The sequence below is a fragment of the Patella vulgata genome, chromosome 2, assembly GCF_932274485.2.
Source record: "Patella vulgata chromosome 2, xgPatVulg1.2, whole genome shotgun sequence".
Taxonomy (NCBI): Eukaryota; Metazoa; Mollusca; class Gastropoda; family Patellidae; genus Patella; species Patella vulgata.
The window spans coordinates 26069478-26091520 of NC_065880.2; the positions used below are offsets into that span (position 1 = coordinate 26069478).

The 22043-nt window shown below is 34.1% G+C and overlaps 2 protein-coding genes and 1 long non-coding RNA gene across 3 annotated transcripts; 2 read left to right on the forward strand and 1 right to left on the reverse strand.

The window, feature by feature from the left end:
* The first annotated feature begins 1338 nt into the window (after window positions 1-1338).
* LOC126810467 (uncharacterized) lies at window positions 1339-9600 on the forward strand. Its single transcript, XR_007675227.2, has 5 exons — window positions 1339-1466; window positions 1750-1822; window positions 4549-4662; window positions 5628-5756; window positions 8263-9600. It is a non-coding gene; the product is annotated as an uncharacterized LOC126810467 (long non-coding RNA).
* Window positions 9231-15049, reverse strand: LOC126810464 (HAUS augmin-like complex subunit 2). Its single transcript, XM_050535557.2, has 6 exons — window positions 14908-15049; window positions 14330-14449; window positions 12939-13008; window positions 12193-12325; window positions 10832-10946; window positions 9231-10510 (listed from the first exon to the last, which is right to left on the reverse strand). The coding sequence occupies exons 1-6, from the start codon at window positions 15022-15024 to the stop codon at window positions 10391-10393; spliced, it is 675 nt and encodes a 224-aa protein (XP_050391514.1). The 5' UTR covers window positions 15025-15049; the 3' UTR covers window positions 9231-10390.
* On the forward strand, window positions 15046-22041 carry LOC126810455 (cytosolic Fe-S cluster assembly factor narfl). Its single transcript, XM_050535544.2, has 9 exons — window positions 15046-15211; window positions 15995-16087; window positions 16604-16759; window positions 17545-17677; window positions 18603-18737; window positions 19040-19288; window positions 20125-20197; window positions 20774-20911; window positions 21540-22041. Exons 1-9 carry the CDS (start codon window positions 15050-15052, stop codon window positions 21937-21939), a joined length of 1539 nt encoding a protein of 512 aa, XP_050391501.2. The 5' UTR covers window positions 15046-15049; the 3' UTR covers window positions 21940-22041.
* The last annotated feature ends 2 nt before the right edge of the window (window positions 22042-22043 follow it).

A 22043-nucleotide genomic window follows, 5' to 3' on the forward strand; every position in this document is an offset into this window, starting at 1 on the left:
AATCTCGATGAACTTTTTCGGCCAAAACAACGTGATCGAACATGGGACCTTGGTCGTTTTAATTTATGTCACCACGGCAGGGCCTAAAATAAAGTTAAATTCTAGTGCGCGGATTCTGTGTCCGCAGAAAGTTCAGAGCTGAAAAACGGCATCTGTGGATTATTCTAGCACATTTTACACTGGAGTTTATTTGGCTATGCGCAGCTTTTTTTCGCATGCAAACTCAGCACTAAAAAGATTACACACCACTTTCGTTTCGACAATATTTGAATTATAATTCAAATTCTATCATCACATCAACATCAAAACTCAAATTCTATCATCACATCAACATCAGAACTCAAATTCTATCATCACGTCAACATCAAAACCTAAATTATATCATCACATCAACAACAAAACTTAAATTCTATCAGTAACCAAGGGTACAACATTTTAAAAAATTTGATTATGGTCTTTTAAAGTCTCTTTAGGGAATGAATCTGGAGGTCGAGACCGGAAACATTAGCGAAGTATTTCTATTTGGCGGTCAAGGACGCAGTGGATCGGGTACTAAGCCTACTAAAAAACCTGACTAATAAGCTGATCTGGTCTGATTTATGCAACTGACCGCCACAAGAGGAAACACTCATTATGGGTCAGGAGGTATGGCTACCTTACACGTTTTCAGAGCACTACACCATTTCTTTTCAGAGCATGGTTTTCTTATTTTCGAGCCACGGATTTTTCATTTTGAAGCACGTTCGTGCTCCAAGCCACATTATTTTAGGCTCTGCACCACGGCTCCCAGAATGTAAATGGATAAATGTCTAGATTGGAACATCAAAGTGTCAAACACACCGTACTTTTAATTTATAATAGAATTTCACATGTTTACATCCAATGGGAACAAGATAAATTCCTTTATCAGAAATTTGTGGCGTTTTCTTTGTAATACTCAGTAAGATGTCTAGAATATAACTGAACTATAATTTCCAGTTTGTACTCGTCCATTACCATATTTAGCCGCCTGCTTTTAAATACAGGTAGGATTACTTATTATCGACAGAGTGTAAGAAATTCTTGTAATCATTTCTTTGGGAATCTGAAAATCTTATGCAACTGGAGGTTGGTGGAGGGCGACACGAACCTCAGTCGTTTTCTTTATCAAAGAAAATCCTTGTTAAGCATTTATTCGTTCTATGTTGAATGTGTGCGCTCTACTAAGAAGAATTTATAATTTTATAATAGACCTATTATGCGATCTTTTGTAGTCTATTTACTTACATTCAATATAAAATGAAGACAAGTGTGATGAAATCGATTTCTTTATTAGTTTTGGTAGCATATGCGAAACTTAAAGACTTTATGTATACAAAATTCGTCATTTTGAAATAACGATCGCTTTACAATAATTAACGTAGTTCATTGAAAACTGTTTTGTAACCAACATTAGCGGTGGAAACTTTCCTATTCTTGTTAGCAAGGTAAGATGTTTAAATTCATTTTCTCAAACTCCGTGTTAGCCTCTTATACGATGTAATTTCTAATGAGACTTATGTTTTTGTATTAATGGGCTTCATATCCAAATAAGGAGTTATATAACAAACTTCAATTGTTGGGGGTTGCTGTTGATTGGGTCGGTACCTAATGAAATAATAAAGAGAGAAACTATGACCTATTTCTGCAATTCTAAGAAAGGGGGAGGAAGGGAAATAATATTAACCTGATATTACATTTTGTATTTTATTTCAATGTTACCCATGGTAGTCAGAGGTGAAAATGGCTGTGATATTATCAATGGTTGTGATCCTACTGGTGTCAGTTTCAACTGTCAAATCAGGTAAAACAAAAAGACTTGTTTTCGGACAGATTTTATTTCCCCACCGATACACGTCCCAAATATTTCTAAATACTACATGTAGATGCGATATAAAATCGTCAGTTATTCAACGTACTAAATTAATATTCACTTCCATTTCTCAAACGCTGTTTGTACTGTATCGATATACTACTGAAGCAATGGTTAAACATGGCAGCGACCATGTCTTCAAACAATCACGTGACTTCTCGATATGATTGGTGATTAACTATAATTCGGGCGAATATATCAAACATGTTTGATTCGCGAATCATTCAGTCAGATGACAGTGACAGCGCGGATTCATTCGACAGAATCATTCGGCTATTGTGTCTACCGCTTAAAGCAATATGCGCTAACTCATTTCAACAACAATAAAATGTCAGTAGCATAATATTGTAAACATAGGATATAGCAATTTAATAGCTATCACTTTCACATGCAAAATTGTTTATATATTTTATGGCCAAATGGAATTTTTATTTGCCAAATCTTACTTTGCTTTACATTAGCCCATTCTTTAGATGCTTTACTAAGATCATGTTTATTATTTGGTTATTTTAATAAAGTTTTGCTTAAAAAATCTTCTCGACAACTACAGTTAAATATACTATTCAAAAAAAGTAGGGGATATTTGATTTTTAAGTGTTATTAAAGTCACCTAATGAAACTGACGAAGAAACAAATGACAAAATGAAATGAAGTTCACATTCATCGATTTATTCCAAATGATCGTTAGACTAAGTAAGGCACAGACTGACCATTATAAGGGTAAAATGATACCCGGGGTCAAACAGCAAAGTTACCACAGCATCACAACCAAGTCAGTAACGGGTAAATCCTCCTCTGTTTGCCAAACAAGCATTGATCCGACGTGGCATACTCCTAATGAGACGTCTAAGATCATTTTGGTCCAGATTGTCCCATTCCTGTTGCAACGCAGCAGCAAGTTCTTGGACATTGGCAGGACGTTGTTGACGTTGACGTAACCTCTGTCCAAGCATGTCCCAGACATGCTCGATGGGGGAGAGGTCGGGACTCAGTGCTGGCCAAGGTAATGTGGTGATGTTCTGTTGTTGGAGGTAACCTGTAACGATCCTGGCCCTGTGACATCTTGCGTTGTCATCCTGGAAGATGAAACGGCGGCCATGACGTCGTGCGAACGGCACAACATGGACTGCCAAGATGTTGTCCCGGTAGTACTGGCCTGTAACACGCCCTGCAACAACATGTAAAGCCGTTCTTCCAGCAACAGTGATGCCTCCCCACACCATAACAGAACCACCCCCAAATCGATCATGTCTGATGACGTTAAGGTCTTGGAAGCGCTCGTTTCGACGACGCCACACCCTCCTACGTCTGTCCAAAAAATCAACAGTGAACCTTGACTCCTATGTTGACCCCTATGCAGTCGATTCCGAATCGTCTGGCCACTCACTCTCACACCAGTGTCTGTTTGAAGACGAGCGCTGATCTGATTTGCTGTGATGACACGATTTCTCAAGGCCAAGGTACGGATAAATCGATCCTGGGCTTGAGTTGTCGCCCTTGGTCGACCTGAGCGTGGTCTGTCCTGTACAGATTGTGTATCACGGTATCTGGACCATAGCCTGCTTATGACAGACTGAGAAACATTCATTGTCCGCGCCACAACCGCCTGTGTTGTGCCGATCTGTAGCATGCCAAGGGCACGTAACCTTTCATTTTGGGTAAGCCGACGCATATCAAAATTTGTTTTCTGGTCACTAAAACAATTAAACTGATGTTTCCACCCTGGAATTCAATGCCACAATGACTGTAACATTCAAAGTCAGAGTCGTGCAAATCTTGGGTTGGACCCCCATGATGATCCCAAGCATCACCTGCATTCCATGCGGTAGCTATTGGTGCGTTTGGGCGTCACATGTAACTGGAAATGTTTCTTCTGTTAGGTTCTATAGTGACTTTTTTCGTAGTCATTTGCATATTTTAGTATTATGCCCCCAAAATCAAATATCCCCTACTTTTTTTGAATAGTATATTACATATCTCATGGGCTGCACATATTCATTATAAATATTATTTTATTTCAAAAAAGATAATCCTCATACATATTATGGTAAAGTGGGGTTTCGGATCAATTATCTCCCCTTTGTTCCAATCTTCACGTCAGACTAAATACGAAAACAGACTTTCTCTAGGAACCAATCCAAAGTATCTGGATAAGGGTCTCCTCGATATTTCAGTTAGTAATTTCTCTATAATGTTTGAAATGCAATTTACCAATCTGAAAAGCTTAACCGGTGACCGTTTGAGTAATGTTTAACAGTTATAGCCCTTATAGTATGTCAAAGATTTAGAGATTGGATCGACAATTTTGAGAAGTCTACTAGCGAACTAAGCTGACCAATTAAAACAATAGTCCATAATTATTATATCAAGTGATTGAAGGGCCTACAGCTCTAACGCAATATTATCCAGGTTTCGACATTACAGACACAAATTATTCATCAATTCCAATCAATAGTGATGTTGTTACCTTACCGTGAACATGTGAGGGTTTGCTATCAAATATTTAAGACACAGTAAACAGTTTTAAAACCATTACACGCCGATGTGTACTCTATGCTCTCGGGCGCAATTTTTAATGAGGTGCCTTGATGAATGAAGCTAAACGTCAGTGTGTAAGTGAAATTTTGTATGCATGGCATGTTTATTATATATTTTAGAATGCGAAGTTACTCCAGGAAGAATTGTTCAAAGCGGCGATGTATTTGAATTTAAACACGAGCCATGTGTTGTTTACAAGTGTAACGGACAGCAATATAAAGTACATGAAGCCAGTAAGTTTACTACACCGTTTCGTCGGCATTACTGCACCTTAATACATAATTTCTCTTGAGAAATGAAATGAGGTTTAACGTCTAAGTCTAACGTTACTGAACCAATTAGATTAATGGGTATACGCCATGCTGTGTGCTATGAGGGACATTTTATCTCAGAATTCCAACATGTCAAGGAGTACATGTAATACCATGCGTCTTTTGGCAGACGTGGAAAGCGGGCCATTCCAACCCGGTCGCCACATCCTACGTTTGTCCCATGCATCTTTTCTTACTACACATTTCAGTAGCCTTGTGATCGTCTAGTATTTTCACTTGTCGTCTTTGCTTATACTTCACGTTGTGTATTCTCTTCTTATCTATCTCAGTTAGTTAAGACGTTTGTCTTCTCAGTAGTTATAACAATGCAACAGTTCGTTTTTACATTTTATATATCATAGCCGGATACATGGATACAAGCATAGTATAGATTACAATATTAAACTCATTCTCAAACCCTAGCCAGACTCGCTGGGGCGAGTCTGCTGATAGAAATGGCTACATCTTTTCCCTTCCAGAATATGTCTGATGTCTGACGAATTCTCACAAGTATGATAGTTTTGTAGCTTTGGGTTTTGGACCTTCAATTATCTAATTGGTCAAATATGATGTAAATAGTTAGATAGATTGGTTAATTAAGCCAAATGGCAGGGTGAGACTGGATTAAAGAAGGAATAGTGCTCGCAACGTCAGACAACCCCCAGGAAAGTCGGTTCATAAATAGCAATTGAAACATTTAAGTACTCAAATACGACAAGATTTTTCGAGGGGGTGCCTGCAGGTTAGCACTTCCTTGTGGATTTTACGAGAAATGTCTTCACTCTTTTGATTGGTGCGCCTGTGTAATAATAGTATAGACAGGTTCACATGCAATACATGGGAATTAATACGTGAATTAACCGTGAATGCGATATTTTTTTTTTTAGAATGTGAACATGACGGTAAATGTATTGAACTGCGTGGTTTGAACGTCAATGACAAGTGTGAAGTATTTGAATGTAAAGAAAGGGTTACACCCAACGGTAAAATCATTGGAATGGTTAAAACTGAAGTCAGTAAGTAAAATAAATTTGAAGATTGGGTTTCTATTTAATTATGTGTAGCGGTTTGACTCGGTGTCAGGATTTGCTACGTCTGCTCTCGCGATCGGTCAATTGTACTTCGGACGCGACTGCAAAAGCATAAGTATAGATTGAATTATACTAGGTGTAAGCGCAAACGCGGTGAACGCATTTGATTGATTAAAGGGTCATTTATACAAAGCGCGAACGCAGTTTGCTGACCCTTCCAGACGCCATAGTACTTTGATTAAACTAAACACATATGTTAATGGGTTCGATTTTGGTGCATAAAAGACTTAAAATTCTTGGGTTATGGCCTCTGCCTTTTACGCAAAATGTGAAATATGTACAAAGAAGAAACTTAAATATCGCATATTAGTTTGATTTTGGTGAGCATCAGACCTTCCGTTCCGGAGTTAAGACTCTTTTACGAAAACCTTGTGCACGCGATATCGACTATAGTTTCACGATATGACGAAACCTGTAGCCATATCCAGCGTTCCAGGACCTTTCGTTTCAGAGTAATGATGCCCCCCTTAGCCGAAATCTTATTGAATACGACAGAGGCTACAATTCTGTACAAAAATCGTGTTAAGCATTGCATGTCGATGGCTGTTCTTAAAGCTACAGTTATCATCCAGTTGAATTAATATTCAAACTCCCTGAGACGAAGAAGCTGAATTGTTCACGTCCAAATTTGAACACTATTACATTTTCTGCCCAACGATCTTATTTGCATAAAATATTTCATAATTGAATCTGGGTTGTTAATTCACATATCACATTGAATTATTATATTTAGGAAATACGCATGTATTACTCAACAAACGCGTATATTTGTGTTTATAATTTATACTATTGAAACATTTTATCTTACAACATGTGGGGGGGGGGGGTATATCATGTATATCATGTGAATACGCTTACAACAGACAGAAGACTGGAGAATATTGATGTTATAATCAACATATTAAACAAGGTATATCTTGGTGGCTTACCTGGATATTAAATGGGCATTAGATCAGATTAGATAACGAGCTGGCGGTTCTTGCTATAATAGTTAAAAAAAAGATAATGAAAAGAGAATATGTTGAAAATATCAGTCAAATTGCGTCACTCTGAACCGAAATATTAGCGATCCAATTTTAGGCTAGCCTCGATCGTCACTGCTACGGTTGTTACGATAATAAACAAAGTCTCGGTTATCCATTTTGCGGTTAATCATCAATGTCCGTTGAACGACAGATCGGATACAAATCTAATGAAAATTGGACCCATCAGATGGCACCGACAGTTGATTATGGCCTTGTCATGTTAATAATTAATGTCTAATTAATAGTTTATATAGCATTTAAGGCCTAAAGAAAACCCTGCAATAGGCAGATTTAGCTCTTGTATAATGTATATTTAAGTAAATACTTATGTGACTTGAATTGCTTAAGATTTTTTATTACGCTTTCTTCAGAAGTTTTTCAGAGAATGGCGTATTGTTTTTGGCATATGGACATACGGTCTATTCATATTTACATCACATAATTAACAAATTATTTATCCATTGATTTATAGGATAGAAACAAAAATCCCTGTATTGATTTTATTGTCAATTAATCTGGTACTAATCAAATCGTATTTTATAAATCTATAAAAAAAAATTGATCAATGTCAAAATATGACCAAGTTCCCTACAACTTTGCAGTAGACTTGACCAATAAGCACACGATTTTATAAAACTGCGCCTTTGTCAGCATGTATATCGCATACTAAAATTATAACGGTAAATCTTAAATCACGATTTTGATCTAATTCCCAGTCAATTTTGGTGTGAAGCTTTGGGGTCATTAGAGGACGAACCATACCGATATTTAGCGTTCAGTGACCTTCCATTCCTGAGTTACCCCGCTTTTCTGAAAACCTTGTGAAGGCGATTAACGTTACAGTTTTAACGGATTTTTTTTTTTTTTTTTGAAAATTAGATGTGAAGCATTGGGACGAGAAGATGCCACCGCCTGTCGATTTTCCCAGTTCTCAGTCAAATTCTTGCAAAATTTGACCTTATGTTGAATGGCAACCGCTTGATCACTTGCAGAGTTCACATAGCTAACAAACTTTCGTTGTGTTTATTCTGTATTTTAGCTGTGAGTGTGGGCGTGTTTTTGTTTATATATGTTTTATGTAAACATTTTACTGAAAATATGAGGACATGTTTGGGGAAGAAGAAAATGATGCTTATAACATTCCAAAGTTCATCTATGTGGCTCAAGACATACACAATGTGATGGATCAGATCAAATCAGATATTATTTTTCACATGTATGGATGAGAAACCAAAACAGGTTGGCTAGATGAATCTCTTCATGAACCATGGACCTCAATTAAATTGTCCACTATCACTATATATTACCCAAAACAATCTCAGACTGAAAGGTGCATGGATAATCATTACATGCAGGCTACTCTATACTTACATCAAGTATACAATTATATATTTGTTTATTTTTAGGGTGTAAAGTTGGCAATAAATGCTATTCTGATGGTGATGAATTCTTCAAAAACCCTGCAGACAAAACCAAATGTGAATGTAAGGTACCAGAAGGAGAATTCAAGTTTGATGTTGTCTGTCCTTGAAAATCAATACATAGAGGATATTTGTCGTTTTAGAGTTAATAACATATTTTATTTCATCAAGAAGCAAGAAAACTTATATTTTCACCAATGGGTAGCATGAGTGAAAATATAAACGTTTTCTTGCTTAGAGATGAAATAAAATATGTTATTCACGACAAAACGACAAATGTTCTATTTATTTTATGATTTTACAATCATTTTAGGTAAAAACAACTAGCCAGTGGAATAACACTTTTATTTCACTGATAAAACCGGTATTCCACTACTGATCATAAAATAAATGAATTTATTTAATGTAAAACAAAATATAATCTTTTTAGTTTCACTATTTCCTACAATATTCTGTACCACTGTAAAACAAATAATTATTATGAATATGAATTTAATGCATAACTGGATGTAGCACACTTTTCTTTAAGATACTAAAATAAAAGTAGACAATAGTTGCCTAGTTAATCTGTGTAATTAAACTTAACAAGGAAATAATTCTCTGGCAGTAGTCTGCTTGTTCTGTTAAAGTTAAACAACAATCCATATCTAAATGAGTATGATGCGACCTGTCCAAAATAGCATTTCCCATATTTATATTTGATAAAACAAGGTGTAATAAGTATTCTTTAGGTAGTAATTTAGACAAACAATTTTTAAAAATGGGGGTTATATAGCATCTTGGCCACCAAGCTCATTGATAGAAAATTAAAGATGGCCAGTGAATGGTATGTGATTAATCAAGTAATTAAAGGTGACACTGTAAAATCAATAGAAACTTATGTGAAGGTTAAGTGAATTTTAGAGGGATATGCATTTTCATAAGACTACTTTATATTTTTTACCAATTCTCTATTTGTTGTTTGTCTTAAATGTGTTGGGCCTTTACTTTCCCGACACATTTATGACCTCCGCCTTCTTCAGGTCGCATTACTTTCATGACATCTTAATTGTTTAACAAAACAGTAAATACTATAAATGAACTTATTATAATGTAAATATGTACGTGTATGTATATTTAGAAACAAAATATATTATACACAATATATATCTTCAGATATCAAGAAAGTAATAAAACAAAAGAAAAATGAATAGTGATAATAATTTTTAGGCATTTAAATTCAGTATTTATGTAGACATAAAATAAATTTGATAAATGTTTAATGTCTTACTTTTCTATATCAACCGAGCTGATTAAGAGAAATAACGTGTTGATTTGGGTTGATCTGATGTGTTATTTTGATTAGAATTTGATAGAAATTAACAAAATATGGTCATGTGCAATGCAAGGGAGAAGAATTTTGCCTGGGGAGCAGATTCTCCGCCTCAAGGGATATTTCATGTGCATTCCAGTGTGCATATGAGTGTACCTTGTTTTTTCATACCACTCAATGACTTGACAACCCTTTCCTTGTTAGTCCAGCAGGTAATAACCATGAAGAGTTAAAATCAGGTGTTAGTGAGTGACTTGTGAATAAGATGAAGTCTTTCATTCGATTAACCAATTGGCTATTTGTTAATACAAATTTTCCTTTGTATTTTCCTTTGCTGTGAATGTCTACCAACAGTGCTACCCGATAAGAACTCAACTCAACAGACTAATCTCTCACATCATCCAGCATGCAGGTTATTTATAACCCCTTAACTGTGTAGATTTTAAAACGTTAACTAACCCCTATTGTGTAATTAATTTGACGAAAAACGTCATTTTTGGACCTTTAGTTTGTAGTCCAAAAGCATATAAAACTAACGGTAAATAGAGTTGTCTCCCCTCAATTAGATTTCCTCGACCAGACGTAATATAACGTCCTACACATGCTGCGATGTTCGAAGAATAGGTTGGGGAAAATACTAGACAAGTAAAACAAAATTTTGATTTATAAGAACTGAAACTAAATAGGATCTGTGTTTTAATCAGATTCTCCTCGACTCACAATCAAATGGACAATTTATTTTCTGAGAAACTTATTAATAAATAATTTATGGGTTAAGACTTTATATTAAAATCTAGCTTGTCATCTATTATTAGCACTTGCTTTATACATATCATTCATCCCTTTTCTCAACTGACACAGTGCTTGATACTGTGACTGTAAACCAGCAATGGCACTAGATAACTCTGTTAGTACACTTTCCTAAAAAACAAATAAATAAATATTACTAGACTTGGCATCAAGTATGTTTTGGGTTTTTGCCTACTCTTCTTTGAAAATCAAACAGTCAATCATTAATGTGCACTGCTCATGTGTCCAAAAGACAAACTATTTTTTTACTAATCTGAGCAACTAAATCTACATAATACAGGTCTTGTCATGGGAATCAAAGCCTTGTTACGAGTTAGGTGTCCTAATTAACTTAACTAATTAACATACAGACAAGACAAGGATTACACATAGAAGTAACAGACTTGGCTACATGATTCATAACGTTTACACACAGTGTTTTCAGGTACTTACCAATTTTGTTCTTCCTTTGGGAAAATTGGTTGATTTTATCCAACTGATATTATCTAAATGCATATTCAAATCTCCCAGTAATGGTGTGACCAAAGGAAATAACTCACTTACATATCTGAAAATAAAGAGAATATAAGTTTACATTAAAAGTACTTATTCAGCTGACAATCATGGAGATTCGGTGCTTCTCTTGCAAATCCTGGTGCTTCAGTAAAAGATACTCCTCGCAGTGTTTTGTTTGATTAGACCTAATCCCACTCAAACACTGCTGGACTGACTGCCGATTCCTGTCCCAAATTATGACTGGTTAATAGTCAGGTTAACAACCAATCCATTACAGCATAACAAATCAATAGGAATTAACCAGAGCTCAAATACGTGAACGTAAGAGAGTATACTGTATAATGACAATCACAGCTACATTACGTCACAACCCCGCAAAATTAATTACAGGTATGAGTGATTATCCAGAGAAAAGCTGAATATTGCAGAAGAATTAATTGTGCGATAAACGATGCTATCCAGAATAGCTATAAACGTCAACATTGGGTATTTGCCACATGTAGAATCTTTTTATCATCTGTTAGACCATGCAGCAGACGAACAATATTTTCACCATCTTTTAATACATTTAATCAACTGTCGGTAGTTTTAGGGAAGACCCCATATCCAAGAGACGGACTCTCATGTTACATTTTTGTTTCAACAGACTGGATAGACCGATGACTTCCAACAATGGTACTTAGGAGCAGACACACTCTGTTCAAGCCCCACCTTTTCGCTCTAAGTGCAGCAATGGCTGGAGAGGGATTTCTCAAGTCATTACTTCAGGAATATGTAAGTAAAGAAAAATTCCCATTGCAAATGAACTCATCTGTGAATGAAATTGAGAGGGAGAAATAGGGTTTAACATCCACTCAACACATACATTGTACTAGGTCATTTCGGGACTAACACATGGTTCAATTTTATTTCAATAATTTGTTTGCGGGTAGGGGTCTTTAGCAGTGGGAGGAAACCGGAGAAAACACACAAGGTTGGACAGGCTCAATTCGGGACTAACAGACAGTTCAATTTTATTTCAATACTTTGAATGCGGGTAGGGGTAGTTAGCAGTGGGAGGAAACCAGAGAAAACCCACAAGGTTGGACAGGCATTCCTACTCCTTGTCACATGCTTGACTCAATGAATGACTTTGTGATTTCATGTCACACCCAACCCATTGTGAATGAAATAAGGTTTAATGCCTCATCAATACAATACTTTAGTCATCTTGAGACAAACATAATATGGTTATTATTACCCATATTTTAATCAGATTGTCTAAACAGATAAAAGTAGATTTGATGATGATAACTTACCTATGATATGCAGCATCTATTTTAATATAATCACCAACAAGAGGTTGTTGTAGTCTATTGACTACCTGATCTTTACATGATAATATAGACTGAAGGTGATTATTTAATTCTTTTACTTGTTGTATCTTGCTCTCTGTAAATACAAAGATCTTTATACATGTATAACATGGCAATGAATTTAGAAAGCAACTACATTACCGTTTGGATTGGATGTGACGATCATTGGGTCCATAATAATCTAGAAAGATATACATATTCTTATTCTGGTTGATAAGTGTGGCACTACACAACTTTTAGACAAAAGGTCTAATATTTGCAGTTAACAGCAATACACTTGACAATGTATGTATTAGTGATATGCTGTAGTATGTTTTACTTTTGACAATGTGAAAATGTGTATGTATTATAGTGATATGCTGTAATGTGTCACTCTTGACAATTTGAAGATATGTATGTTTACCACTAAGAACTTGAAGGTTAATATAACCACAAAGCTAATACATGTAAGCTAAACAAATTTTCAATGTATAACTTGAAGGAGGTATTTACATTGGTAGACAATAGTTTCGGCCATAGAGGTTAAATAGGTGCAAACTGATGTTAATAGGGAATAACTAAAGTGGGTAAGGTTAGGATTAAAATCTTCTCTGGCCGAAACACGGGTGCTTGAAATGTCATACATTTAATTACATGTAGTGGGTCTTTTGAAAATTAAATTTATATATCTATCAATATATCATATTTACCAAGTTTATCTATATGTGTAATATCATGAGTTTCTTTATCCTGCATTCTCTTCTGTATCTGAAGTTTTACCTAAAACATAATTATAAATTTATTAATATTTTGGAGCTTTAGGGTTATTGAGAAATAATAAACTACACACTTATTCTTATAACATTTCTATCCTTAATGTATTTAAAGGAAGGATGAGTAATATAATATTAATATACAGTCTTGAAATCAAAACAGAGCTGTCCACGGTCTAAACAGACAATACATGTATTCAATCAATGAATTTGTAATAGATTCAAACGAATAACTGACAACTCATCCCAAAGACAACTCATCCCAGACAACTCATCCCAATAAAAGACAACTCATCCCAAGTTAGAAGACAGCTCATCCCAAGTCAAAAGACAACTCATCCCAAGTTAGAAGACAACTCATCCCAACTTTAAAAAACCCAATCATTCCAAGTTACAAATAAATACTGCAACAAATATTTTTTTTTTTTTTATTTATTAAATTAATCAGTAATATAAAAATTTATTATATCAACAATTTATATAAGAATTTATTAGATCAACAATTTATAAAAATAATAATGTTAAATTATTTATTACATCAACAATTTATTAAATAATACATTTTATTATTTATTACATCAACAATTTATTAAATAATACATTTTATTATATCATGATCAACTAATACATTTTTATAAATATGTTTTTTCTTCTGTCGGTATGTCGTTCAGTAGGTTAGCCATTTAGTAAGTTTATCCTTCAGTTAGGTCCATAAATTTCCCCACATCTCTTTAGTAACTAGTTGGTACTAATAGTCTGGTGTGTGTATGAATGCCACAGTTGAAATAATTTGAATTGCGTTGTTCTTGTCTGTTTTTGCTGGTGCCTTCGTAATTTCCCATCCGATACCATCTTAATTTGGGTTGTTATCCAGTTGTCCAAAATGTAGTCCAATATTGTTGAATTTAATACAATATTGTTGAATTTAAAAAAATGACATTAAAGTCTTACCAGTATTACAAGTTCTGTGCTGCCATCGTTCACATCCGTCGCACTGAACAGCCTCCGGTCTTGGGCGAAAAACGGACTCACAAACTATACAGCTATCAGACATTTTGAAAAATGATACTGAAATACTACTACTCAGTTTAGTTAATCAATGTTTTGTTAATTAATTTTCTTTGAAGTGCTTCATGATGAAAAAATAAAACAAAACACAACTACCAATCTGTTAAAACAACAAAGTACTAAAACAGTAATCATCAGTTTATTACAACATATTGGGATGAGTTGTCTTTTATATTGGGATGAGTTGTCTTTTATTGGGATGAGTTGTCTTGGGATGAATTGTCTTTGGGATGAGTTGTCTGTATACCATTCAAACTTACTTCATTTAATTCTCTTCTTTTTTTTGAGATTTCTCGTTGAACAGAGATTAGTTTCAGTGATGGGAGTACTTCTTCATCAAAATTACTGCTTGATTCATCACATGAGTCATCGTCATACCTCTAAAAATATTCAAGAAATAAATATTGATACATGCTACACCCTATCAAAGTTGATGAAAAGCAAACTATGTTTGAATATTTCAACAGAAATCATGTAATACATCATTTATAGTAATTCATTTGCATCAGCTTTTAAAATCAGAGAGGATACAAATTCATCCGAGTGATACATGTATGTACTCCGACAAAGTTGAAAGTGAGCCCTTGAAAGTTAAAATAAAACAGGTCAGCTTTACGTTGACATGCAAATACAGAAACTTAAAAGTCGCCAACGCACTTTAATTTCGTACAATTTATTATTCAAAATTTAAATAAAAAAAACAAAACCTAAAATATTGATGGTTAATAATCTCCTTTGGCTTCGGATTCAATCTCTGTTACTGGATGAAAAGACTTTGCGGTCTTTATCCGAAACGAGTTTATGTGCCCATGATTGGCATTGCGGCATTTATTTATACCTTTCTTATATGTCCAGTTTTTTCTCCTAAGATAAGGGCATTCTTAATCGATGTCAAAGACTTGTCTTCGTTGATCCAAGGATTGTGATTAGGTTCGGAATAGCTGAATGATGCCATATTCTAGTATTTGTCGAGGTCAAAAATGATGTTTACATTTTGTTGTAAATTGGTAAATTCCGCTCTTACAAAAACAGGTCTCCAAACATTAGAGAGTTCCGTTGATTTCCTGTTTACAGATATGGCATCACATTTTAGTGGAGCTTTACAACTAACTGATTTAGATGATTACATCACGCCATCTCAGGTAATAAACATTAACATTGTGAATTTATTCGTAGTTAACACTAGACACACGTTGTTCGGTATACATTAATGACACCGCATCACAATCTGTGGACCGTAATAAATATTGTTATAATAGAAGCCAAAATCAAGGGAGGTAACTCTTGTTTTGTTGGCCTTTGAACTTAAAGATACATCATGTAAGATTTAGATAAAGAGCTAGCCATTCTTGCTATAATAGTTCGAAAATAGATAATGTAAAATGAATAATTTGAAAATTTCATCCAAATTCCTCTTTTGCGAGTGAAGATATTAGCCTTTGAAGGTTTGACAAGATGTGTGCAATAATTTCATCCACGTTGTTAGAAGCAAAGTCTCCCTCCTCCATTTTTAAATTAAATCAAAATATGGCTGAACCGTTCTAATCTATTAAATATTGGAGAAATCTGATGCCATCAAAAGTTGATTATGGCCTGGATCAGTTAATTAATGTCTAATTAATAATTTAGAAAACATTTCGGGTCTATATAAGAAAGAACTGCAATGGATAGATTTAGCTCTTGCATAATGGATGTTTAAAAAGCTAACCAATTAAGTAGGCAGTAGGCCTATTAAAGAGGAGAGAGAGAAATGGGTTTAACGTCCACTCATCACAAACTAGGTCATTTCAAGACTAACATATGGTACAATAAGTTGTAGCAAACAAGTTTTATGAATTTGCAGCTTGCACCATACTCAGGTCTCAAATTTATATAAATGCTTGACTTGTCAAATAAAAGAAAAAAACAATTTTCTGTTTATCTAGGAATGTATAAAACCTGTGAAAGTTGAGAGAAGACCTGGAAAAGTTGGTAAGATTAGAATAGAAGATGATGGAAGTTACTTTCAAATATCAGAGGTGAGATATATTGACAAGTGGATGCATGAACCACAGTAGTCTCAAACATTAATTAATTAATTCTTACATAACAACCATTTTGGAAAATAATAAGTAAATATGTGTCAGATGGTGCATAAGTATGTCACTTTACTTAACCTGTCAGGTATAAAAAAAAAAACAACATTAGTTCATGAAAGATAGATAGGAGAACATTTCGAGCCCTGCCATATATATTGAACATTAATTCTCAGTAAATAAGCTGTAAAAACCTATTACCTTCTAGTACTGGTACTAGAATCCCAAGATATTATATTTTTTTTTAATATTCAATGTTGACTGTTGTGCACAAAATCAACAAATGTTTGACTCAATCTTTCAACCAACAGATAACCACATCGGTAAATGGAACTTTTTCAACAATCGTATTTTAATTAGTGCCTATGAACCACCACTTGGCTGGAATTTAAGCACTATAATAAGATGATTATTATTATTGAAAAAAAGATCTCTTTTATGTTATTTATTTTTTTTTAGATTGGTGAAGAAAAAAAACTTGAAAAGGCTAAAATAACTTTAAATGACTGTCTGGCTTGTAGTGGTTGTATTACTTCAGCAGAAACAGTTTTAATAACACAACAAAGTCAGGATGAATTATATAAAGTGTTAGAACAAAATAAAATCGTTACTCAGGTGAGTTAGTAAAATAAGATCCCTACACAGTTACTGAGGTTAGTTAGTACAATAAAATCGCTATACAGGTGAGTTAGATCATTTTAAGAAAACAACATTTTTTTTTTAAACATTTGATCATTTTTGATTTGTAATCTAAAATTTTAGGAAAAGATCCATATATTCCTTATTTGTGGTTGAAAAATATGGGTATGAATGTAATTGAATAAATTGCGGACCTAAGTCTTTCGGCCATTAAAATAAATAAAAAAAAAAACTTTCTGAGTACACAAGAGTTGATTTAAGACACAGATTACTTGGATATATGGATTATTTTTCACGAGAGAGAGAGAAATGGGGTTTAACGTCCACTTGACACAAACTAGGTCATTTCAGGACTAACACCTAGTTGAATTTTATTTCAATAATTTCGCTTGCGCGTAGGGGTCTTTAGCAGTGGGAGGAAACTGGAGGACCCAGAGAAAACCCACGAGGTTGGACAGGCAATCCTACTCCTTGTCACATACAACCAGGGAATCAGTTGGCTCAATGACAGACCTTATGATGCAGCACACATGTGCTAATCATTCTGCCATCCACCCCCCCCCCCCATTTTTCACAAATATTCATCTTTGTTAGCCCAGTTGGTGCAGAACAGTAGGATTTTAAACCCCATTTCATTTCATTTGTTCACAAATATTAAAAATAACAACATTATTTTTCATTCAAGACTAAATTTTCAGTGAGGTCCTAATAGTTATCCCAAAGGAACAAATGTTTAAAAGCTTATAAAATTTATCTTTCAGAATGGGAATACTGAAGAAAGAAAATTAGTGGTAGTTTCTATAGCTCCCCAGTGTAGAGCCTCCTTAGCTGTTAAATATAATCTTACATTACATCAAACAGCTCGTAAATTGACAGCATTCCTAAAAAATCTTGGTAGGATTTTTACAATTCTCTGAAACCTCAACTTAAAAGCCTATTCTTTTAAACTGAAAATATAGTACTATTTTAGCACAGTAGAAATTCCTTGTAAACTACAATATTGTGAAAGATGAATCTCAAGTAGGAATATAGTCCAAAAATGGGTCAATTCTGGCCAGTATTTACAAAGATATGTTGAATTGAAATTTCTTTGAGCAATCCTTCTCGTGATGCAATAAGCCTGTCGCCATTTTGTTGTGGGCAAATATAAATGAAAAGCCTGTTTTAAATCCAACTGATTACAAGCCAGAAGATTATAAAGCATTTGTATTTTCATTTCATTTCTTAAACGCTAAAATAGCGTGGATTAAGTCATTAGAAATTTGATATTTTAGCGATAAATGAGAACATAGGCGTACGAGCTGGGGGGGGCACCAAATGCTGGGAAAATTTGGGCACACAATTGTACTTTGTATAAGTTGTATAAAAAATATTGCGTCCTTGAATGTGTCCAATTTAACAGCGAATTTATTATTATTATGTAACATACTAAGAACCTAACTACATTTTTTGGGCACCAACCACCACCGCCCCCGCAGTCAAAAATTTCCCCGTACGCCTATGAATGAGAATGACGAATTGTTACTTTTTATGAAAAGGAGAAATAATATTATTATAGGCTGAAAGTACCTGTACTAAGTTCACAAAAAATGAACTGAAGAAAGCATTTAATTCTCTGAAAAACAAGATCCAGTTTCAGCCTGTAATTAGCAGGTCAGTCAAAGTATAGAATAGACAATGGCCAGTCCTTTCAAAATATTTGAGTGTGACATAGTCATCATATTGGTGGTATCTTATAATCAGATTTGTAATAGAAATGACTGTCATCACCAGGAAAAAACATCTTTTAATAATTTTTATTTCTAATAATATATTCTAGGGGTTGATCATGTGTTCGATACCAATTTCTCGAGAAATTTTAGTTTATTAGAAAGCTGTAGAGAGTTTGTTAGCAGATACCGAGAAAGGGAAAATAATAAAACAGCACTACCAATGTTGGCTTCTGCTTGTCCAGGTTTGTTAACTTATAGATTCTGAAAAATAAAGGAAATTCCTTCAACATCTTGCCTAGTTTCAAGACAAACATATATTTGTCCCAGGATAGCAAAATAAATCAAAAGTCATCCTGAATGAACCAGAGAAAGAACACAGATTTAAAGTATACCAGGGTAATGTAAAACTTAGAATGTAAGACAAACATCTGTCTTTCAACACATAAAAAAAAAAAAAAATTTTCTACGCCAACCTTAGCTTTTAACAAAGAGGGACATTTCTAAAGTTCTTGTTAATTTATTCTCGTTTTTGTCCCTTTTTCAGGATGGATTTGTTATGCTGAAAAAACACATGGTTCATATGTCCTGCCATATATCAGTACAACTAAATCACCACAACAAATTATGGGGTCTTTAGTTAAAGAATATTTTGGTAAATTAAAAGGTCAGAGGCCAGATCAAGTGTATCATGTGACAGTTATGCCATGTTTTGATAAGAAACTGGAAGCCTCTCGTTCAGATTTTTATAGTGATGTATTTTCAACTAGAGATGTTGATTGTGTGATAACTTCAGGTATGTGCTTGTGTTGTTCCTCTTGAAAAAGTCTATGGACAGACAAAGTCCTCTGGCCGTTCTTATTAAACTGCAATTTGAAAACACCACTTTAACGGTTGTACCCCTCAACCTCTGTTCTAAGGCTATTTTGGAGTCGGTACCTTGTATTTTACATGGTAATTTTCTTCTATGTTCAACAAAAGGAATCATTTCTCGCAAATTCAAAGACATAAACAAATTGCGTTTGAATGGTTTGCCATTACCGGAGTGAGACCTTTCCGAAAGAAACTAATGCTGGTGTAACTTTGTTACGAAGATTATAGCCGATTTTAACAAGTAGCGATATATCTCTCTCTATTTAAAGTAGGAACGGATGAGTTGGTTGTAATTGATGCCAGTCATGGTTTTGATCCCAAGCATACTCTTGACAGGCATAAAGTTGCCTGCTTCACCACATAGGTTTTCTCTGGGTTCTTCCTGCTACTAAAGTCTCCAGTGCTCTTGTAATTTTAATATGAAATTAAGACATAGGCCTGGTCCCAAAATGATCTAGTTTGTGTTGAACAGATGTTAAACCTCGTTTTGTTCTCTGCCAACAGTCTTAATACTTATGCGAGAGCAGGTCATTATTAAATTTCCAGCCTTACTTGAGAATGTTTGTGTTCACAAGCCAGGATTGAGCATGGTGTGATATGTATTGATACTATACTTGGCAGAATTTTGGTTCGCGGTGACAAAAAGTATTTTCTGTTAAAACACAGTATCATGTAAATAAACTTACCGGAGTGAGACCTTTCCGAAAGAAACTATATTAAAACACAGTATAATGTAAATAAACTTCTATATTATTTTAGGTGAAGTAGAGAAAATGTTAGAAAAAGAAGGAATAAATCTAGCAGATGTTTCAGAGATGTCCTTAGACACAATGTAAGTTGTAACATTAAATATGCAGTGTATTATGAAACTTAAACATGCACTAATTTAATGTCTGTCATATTTGCAACTGTAAAATTTGATTCTCTTTTTTGCCCATGATATTTTGTGGATACACTGACAGGATGAGTTTGATTGATCAAATCGATGTCGTTGCTTTTCAAGATTTGTTTAAAAAAAGTTAAATGGCCTGTAAGAGATGGAGCAGGCAAACCCGGAAGGGACAGTTTTACTGTAGATATTTTCAATTGTTTTCCTAACCAACTTAACAGATTGCTTGGACATATATTTACAAGATGTTGTTTTGATCTTAGTATTATGCTTTTTATGATCATTTGGGAAATGTTTGGTTGTTTCCTTGATTTAATGAAGGAAATAACAATGCTGAAAGGGTTGTGTGTTGTGAGCATGCATATGAGCAAAATCTTCAATGCACACATACTTTTAAAGAATGTTAAGACACACCTGTCAGTTCAAATTAGAGACTGGTTTGTCTCTGCCCTGGAAAATTCCACTTTATTATAACGACTCATTCCTAAATAAGATACTGAACCACCATTTTATTAATAGATTGAGTAATGTGTTTGGAGAAGAACTAGTTGGACATGATGGAGGTGGATCAGGTGGTTATTTAGAACATATAATAAAATATGCAGCTAAAGAATTGTTTGATTTAGAATTACAGAATATACAGTATAATGTTTTAAGGTATGTAAAAGCATAAACAGATTGCCTCGATTCATTTAAAAGTACTGGTACAAACAGAAATAATTTGGTATTAAACCTGGAAACCTTACAAGAGAATTATTACCATTTTCATGTGACTGTTGTCTATGATCATCTTCCTTTCCTGGCCTCTTCTGTTATATACACTTAAGAATTACTCAGATTTGTGACGCACCTTTTATCAAAAAGTGAACTGTCCCAATACTAAATGGAAGGTAATTTGAATTGCATATATATAATATTTTACCTTGCACAAGCAACTGAATACATGTACATGATTTTAGCAAAAAAGTATGTTAACATGCATTTTCTTTAAAATTACTCTCTGTATATATTTTAAACAATTTTCAAGTGGGTTCAACAGTGATAAGACTAATTTGGGGTTTTACTCCAGTCATAAAGGGCATTGCTTTAATTAGGGTATGAAAATAACACCTTGTATTAATTATATTGAAAAGTGAGATAAGCATTAACTGAATTTGATCATTCTTTTGGGGTTACTGAAATTGATTGTGTCTTTTAGAATAACTGAATTTGACTGAGACCTTTATTAGGGTAACTGAATTTTATTGTTCTTTTATTATGGAGTCAATTATTCTTCATTTTGCAGAAATAAAGATTTTCAGGAGGTTGTAATAGAAAAAGATGGTCAAGTTCTTTTAAAGATGGCTCTTGCCTATGGATTTAGAAACATTCAAAATATAGTTCAGAAAATTAAGAGGAAAAAATGTCAGTACCATTTTGTTGAAATCATGGCTTGTCCATCTGGTTGTACCAATGGAGGTGGTCAAATACGAAATGATCCAGATGAAACTGCCAATGAACGATTAGCTAGAGTCAATGATTTATATAAATCTGAGAAAACAATCAGTCCATTTGACAATGCCGATGTAAAACGAATATATGAGGAATGGTTAAATGGCACAGACAGTGAAAAATCCAATTCATTGCTACATACCCAGTATCATGAAGTTGAAAAAATGACGAATGCTTTGAATATTAAGTGGTAGATAAATAAAAGGCAATATCTTACATTTGTTTTTATTTATTTATATACATATATACAATGTAACAGTCACTTGTAACAAAAGTAAACGATTCCTCTAAGAAAATC

Coding starts and splice junctions, on each gene's coding strand:
- LOC126810464 (XM_050535557.2), bottom strand. CDS start 15,024: ATGGCATCATTCAGCTATTCCGAACCTAATCACAATCCTTGGATCAAC. Junction 13,009..14,329: donor AAAGAAGAGAATTAAATGAA/GTAAGTTTGAAT, acceptor ATTATGTTTTAG/GTAAAACTTCAGATACAGAA. Junction 10,511..10,831: donor CCAAAGGAAGAACAAAATTG/GTAAGTACCTGA, acceptor TTTGTTTTTTAG/GAAAGTGTACTAACAGAGTT.
- LOC126810455 (XM_050535544.2), top strand. CDS start 15,050: ATGATGTTTACATTTTGTTGTAAATTGGTAAATTCCGCTCTTACAAAA. Junction 16,088..16,603: donor GTTACTTTCAAATATCAGAG/GTGAGATATATT, acceptor ATTTTTTTTTAG/ATTGGTGAAGAAAAAAAACT. Junction 16,760..17,544: donor AAAATAAAATCGTTACTCAG/GTGAGTTAGTAA, acceptor TTTATCTTTCAG/AATGGGAATACTGAAGAAAG.